Source organism: Schistocerca piceifrons, chromosome 1, assembly GCF_021461385.2.
Source record: "Schistocerca piceifrons isolate TAMUIC-IGC-003096 chromosome 1, iqSchPice1.1, whole genome shotgun sequence".
Classification (NCBI taxonomy): domain Eukaryota; kingdom Metazoa; phylum Arthropoda; class Insecta; order Orthoptera; family Acrididae; genus Schistocerca; species Schistocerca piceifrons.
Window position 1 is genome coordinate 1,131,712,736 of NC_060138.1, and position 5,963 is coordinate 1,131,718,698.

At 37.7% G+C, this 5,963-nt stretch overlaps 1 protein-coding gene across 1 annotated transcript; it reads left to right on the top strand.

Moving 5' to 3' along the window:
- The first annotated feature begins 246 nt into the window (after positions 1-246).
- Positions 247-1,077, top strand: LOC124800222 (U1 small nuclear ribonucleoprotein C). Its single transcript, XM_047262978.1, has one exon. The coding sequence runs from the start codon at positions 380-382 to the stop codon at positions 878-880; it is 501 nt and encodes a 166-aa protein (XP_047118934.1). The 5' UTR covers positions 247-379; the 3' UTR covers positions 881-1,077.
- Positions 1,078-5,963: the final 4,886 nt, after the last annotated feature.

The following is a 5,963-nucleotide window of genomic DNA, read 5'->3' on the forward strand; positions in this document are numbered from 1 at the left end:
GTCTTCTACATACAGATTACATACACGGAATAACTGTGTAAAAATTCCACTTTATTGTGCGTAGATACAAAACAGAACAAGACTCAACACAGTACATGAGAAAACGAAAGATACATTCAGCGATCTCCAGAGATCACTGGATACACTGCACATATCACGTATCGATTAGTCGATTATGTGTCCCCCCCCCCCCCCCCCACAGATGCTCACTCCAGCGATTATCATGTCTTTGTGTTAGTGATCTTTGATACTGAATCACGAATCACCCTTCGAGAAACATCGTTGGGCGTTGTTTATGTTGATGGCGTTGTAGTGTGTAATTGTGAGTGCTGAGTTACAAGTAGTACAAGAATTACACAGGTGACGGATTTATTTCGAAATGCCGAAGTATTACTGCGACTACTGTGATACATATCTCACACATGATTCACCGTCTGTTAGAAAAACACATTGTCAAGGGCGCAAGCATAAAGACAATGTAAAATTTTACTATCAGAAGTGGATGGAGGAGCAAGCACAACATCTCATTGATGCGACAACGGCTGCATTTAAAGCTGGCAAAATTGCTTCTAATCCGTTCGCTGCTACGAAACCCGGAGCTGCTCTACCGCCACCGGCTGGCATGCCAGGACCGCCACGACCACCTGGACCGGTACATGGCCCACCTCAACCTGGACCAGGTATGATGGGTCCGCCAGGAATGCCTCCAAGCCATATGGGTCCGATGATGATGGGACCTCATGGTCCTATGCCTCCTATGATGGGAATGCGACCACCGATGATGGGACCCATGATGCCCATGGGACCAATGGGTCCAATGGGACCTATGAGAGGTCCACCACTTATTGGAGGACCTATGGGTGCACCAATGAAGAAATAGTAGTGGACTATAAATTTCAGTTTGTATTTAACTTCTATTGGACTGTCCAGTACATTTGTGGCAGTGATGATAAAAAAGTGTTCTGTCCTGCCTGTAAGAATGAAATGTGTGTCAAACATTGTTACATAGTGTATATGTATGAAACATTTTCATGGATTTTCTGTGGATATTTGTAATAAAATTTAATTTCAGTGATATTTATTGGTTAAACTTCATCTATAAAATGTTGACTGGCTTGACTTCTTTGTTCTACAATCTATGTTTTAAGAAGGTGATATGTTTTGCTGTTGTTGCACATTGAGTCTCAACTTGTTTGTAGCACAACTGAAATCCTTACTCTACACATTGTGGAGGACATGATATCAGCTGTTCAAGACCACTTTCTTAGTAGAAGCATATCAGTATTCCTGTGTCCATCTATCATTTCATATCAAAAACCATCGTAGTGGTTCATACACAATCATTAGTAGAGAGAAGGGGGTCATTTCCTTTTATCAAGATATTTGGAGTGGTATTGGTTTTACAATTTGCCCTTATATGAATGTCATCATTAACAAGATCACATTTATAACAATGTGTTGATCAGTGGAACAGTTTGTCAGATATGATCTGTCATATACTCTTACACATGGAGTGTTTTCGAAATACATTTTATAATTGATTTGGTGTGAATGTCTTACGTTTTGTCAAAAACGCACAATTATGTGGTAATGTTTGTATTACTCATTGATTTCAACTTGTTGCAATTTTTTTGTTACATTATAACTAATTCTTGTTGACTGGGGAAGAATAAGTTATTTGCTACTCTGCCTTTACCTACTAATTTGATACTAACTGCTTTATCTACTAACTTGATACACAGGCAGGGTATGGAAATATACTAAAATAAAAAAAATGTTTAAAATCATATTTTTTTTAGCATGGTACCGACAAAATATTCTCAGAAGTTTTATGGTTTAGAGCAAGTAGAAGTTTCTTTCCTACAAAATTACAGTAGAATTTAAATAATGAGAAGATGCATTTTAACAGCTTGTTTTACACCTCGTAAGAATATTTGCATAGTAATCAGTGAAAACACAAACTGTGAATGTCCTACATACAAATATATTTAGTTACTAAGTTTTTATCTTACAGGCATCTCTTCGGACAGTAGCATCAACAAACAGGATAAAATACAGGTGAACAGTGCTGAAAAAGATATTTCACGTGGAAGGTGAAATAAAAGTTGGTTTCGACAGTGCAACATAGTTGAATAAATGTAAGTGTAGTGACAATGTACTAGAAATCATTAAGACAAAGCATTGACAAAAATGCGTTGCATGAAGCCTTTGACACTGATTCACCAACTTGCAACCAAACTTGTCACCTTTCTGCCTAACTGAGGTGTACACTAAATTACATACCAGTATGTTATTTCATAAATTCATGTAGATGGAAAACATTTAATTTGTTCTCCTTGTGTTTGTGTACATATGAGTCACATGTAACATCATCATCATGTCAATGGTTGAGGCCTATGTCTGGTATTAGTAGGTTCAACTGACTTCTAAGAGAGAGGGAGAGGAAGAGTGCAAAAGGGAGTATGAAATATTAAAGATAACTCCAGAGATTTTGGAGCATGTTAGCTGTGAGAAGTGACACTGACCTAAAGCTTTTAATGTTATCTATGTGCATGGTAGTATTTCAGGTGGGATTCCAACAGAACATCTTTGAGGTGCAACCTAGAAATATTCAACTGCCAATTCTCACTCTTCGTTTGACACAGACAGGCCTATGTCTTAGTCGAATGTCAACAAACGTGTTGTGTCTGAGCTGTATCTGTTTATTATACTGTGTAAAAATGTGCTGTGCTGCTGTCCCTACCCTTGTGTGCATAAACAGAAAAATGATAATCATTGGTGCATGTACTTTTGCTGTCGAAAGACAGAAATGAAAGTATAAGACACAACTACAATGCCGCATAATATTTATACGCAGGAAGTTATGTGGAACTTTTATCATGAAGTCCTTTTACAACCTGATAGGCCAAGAATATCTGAGAGATGTACTAAAATAAAAACTGTCAGGAAAGAAAACTTCTCTCCTGTTTTATGGTTTTGATACAGTAGTAAGAAAACTGACCAGAAAAACCTAATGTTAATTTATTTCAGCATTTTGATTGTGCAGTAACTTGACATCCAATGAATAGTGGAAGTTGTTACAAGAGGAACAGCAAATAGTATCATCATTGAGATCAGTGCTACGTAAACTGATCCTAATTCAAGCTCCAGGAACATTGACCTTGCCTGTAATTCAGGTGTTTGTTAGTTCCATATACTGTAGTTTCTGGCGCCATTGCCAGAATTCATTGAATCAGAAGACGAGCATGTAATGAAATGATTTATTTTAATTTTGCGCATTTTCTTGAGGTAGATTCTGTATCTGATTTGTTGCATGTTGCAGCTCACCTCAAATGTATACTATAATTATGTTATAAAGTAAGATTGCTTGCTGACTTTGCACACAGTTTTGACTTATTGCACATACCTGAAGTTGTTCTCCTTGATGGGCTCTATGGAATATGATGAATTAACTAATTTGTAGCAGTTCTCTGTGATGCTTGTGCCATGGTTGGGAAATACGGAAGCATCTGATCCCGCCCATCTGCTTTGACCCATGATGTCACAAATATGGCGGAAACGACCATAAACCACGATTCCAATATGGCGCATACAAAGTCGGTACGTACACATTATGAGGACAAAAATACATCGAAAAACAAACACACACACACATTCCACAAAAAGCATAATGACACTAACGGGACAAGTGCGGGAAATGGGGTGTTTTTGGGTGGGGGCAAACTAAATATAAACAAATTTAGACACCCACGCCCATACAAAACTACACAAAACGACGAAAAAAACCGACATCACAAAACTCCCCAAATACCACTAAACACAATATCATCTGGAATCGAACACTTCCCTTGACCTATATAGCTCAACAGCAGCTCCCGATCCCATAAATTAGGATCAAACACTTCCCTTGGCCTATATGGCACAAAAACATCTCCCGATACCAATATCAACATACACAGCTACACATTGGGATTGAAAACTTCCCTTGATCTGCGCACTGTTAATTTTATCCGTCATATCCATTCCTGAACAAAAACAACAACCGATTAATTTTACTAAAATTACCACACGATCTACAGCGAACAACACTAAATTAACCTTCACACAAAATCGTTAACTCACTGAAACGAATTCCACTACAAACACAGCCGACACTTGAACAATTCATGATAATGAGCGAAAGCAAACTGAGCCCATTACACCACACAAACGAAAACCTTGAACATACCACCAGAGAGGACAACAAACTACAATGCGACGACATCTACAAACACACCACACTCACAAGCCAAACTCCACACCGTCATGACGTCACACACGACAACAACCGTACGTCACAGGTCAAAGCCGACGCGTGGGATCGGACGCTTCTGTCGACCCCATGGTTGTTGTTCATTGATATTATGTATGAAGATTATAAATTAGTAATATCACCCCCATTTCTTCTCAAGCTTGCCTCCATTTACCAAAATAAACCTGCCATTGGATGTTTGTTTTATTTTGTTACAACTTTTGTATTAATAAACATTACTCCCAAGTCAGATTGGACTAGGTGGTTTATAACAATGAATTTGATTATCACACTCGTGCTCGTAGGCCATTTTGAATGACCTTCCCACAGACACTGAAGTGTCTTATTTCACAGATACCAATGGAAGGACATTCAATTTCATTTCTTCCTACTTGGATTGTTTGTTATTATCATGAATGCATGGCATCACACTCTGGATGTTTTCATCTGCTTGTATAATGTTCTTTGCATTCTTCTGTGGGCTTTTTTTCAAGAATTTACTGTAGAGATTCCACAGTTCACTCTGTGAGGTATGCATCGTATTGCTTTGGTATAATGATCATAGTATTGACATCTGCTGAAGTGCATGAAACTAGTATTTTTAATTTTTCATAATTTATTTTGTCTCTTGTAGCTTCTTGTATTTTGCTGAAATGGTATACTGCTTCAGATGTGGACCTTTTCCATGACGTGTATCCATGTGATTTTTGTGTCAATTTTTCTTCAGTGCTCGATTTCTCTCATTCATTCTCCCCTGTTAACATTCCTCAATGTGTATATGCAGTTGCAAATCACAAGTCCCAGTAAATGCTATTGGTAATCTGTTAATCCTCGTGCGATACTTTGCTTCAGAAACTCATTCCTGTACATCATCTGCCTCTGTTGCTGTCCATCTTTTGAATGTATATTCATATTAAATTAATTGCTCGTCATCTCCAATGCTTCATCATAACTAAAACTAATGTCGTAAAAAATTACCAATTTTGTGGTCTGGATGGGAAACTACTGCAATAAGTCGCGTTAATATTCTTGATGTACATCCCTGCTTTTTCACTTTTCCAGTCTGTCACTTTCAGAAAAGGTCAGTTGATGGAATTATCTTTCTAAGTTATCATACCATGCATTTCTCTTACAATGTCACTGTCAAGAACACCCAATATTAGTCCAAGTACCACAGAAAGAGCTACATCTATATGCATTTGTTACCAACCTCCATTCTAATTAGTTCTTGTCCATTCTTCTGCTACTCTTCTTTTCTGTGACCCTTCAAAGGCATTTAACTGTGTGAATCACAATATTCTCGTAGATAAATTGTAAGTTTTATGGGATTGATGGCATAGCCAACCAATGGATAATTCCGTATCCAACCAAAAGAATGCAGAAAGTTGTACTTAGTAATTCAACCAATATAGTCTGGGGACATACCTCTGACTGGAGAGAAATCATGTGTGGGGTCAACTACTGTTCCTCATATATGTGAACAATCTCCCGTCCTGTATATAACAAGTAGGGTTAGTTTTTTCTGCATACAAGACTAGTATTGTGATCAGTGACATACAGAAACAGAAGAAACGGCAACATTCTTTAAAGTATCATTAACTGGTTTTCTCCAAATGGTCTTGCTCTCTGTTTTATAAAGAAATAACGTATTCAATTCTGCACAGTTAGAAGT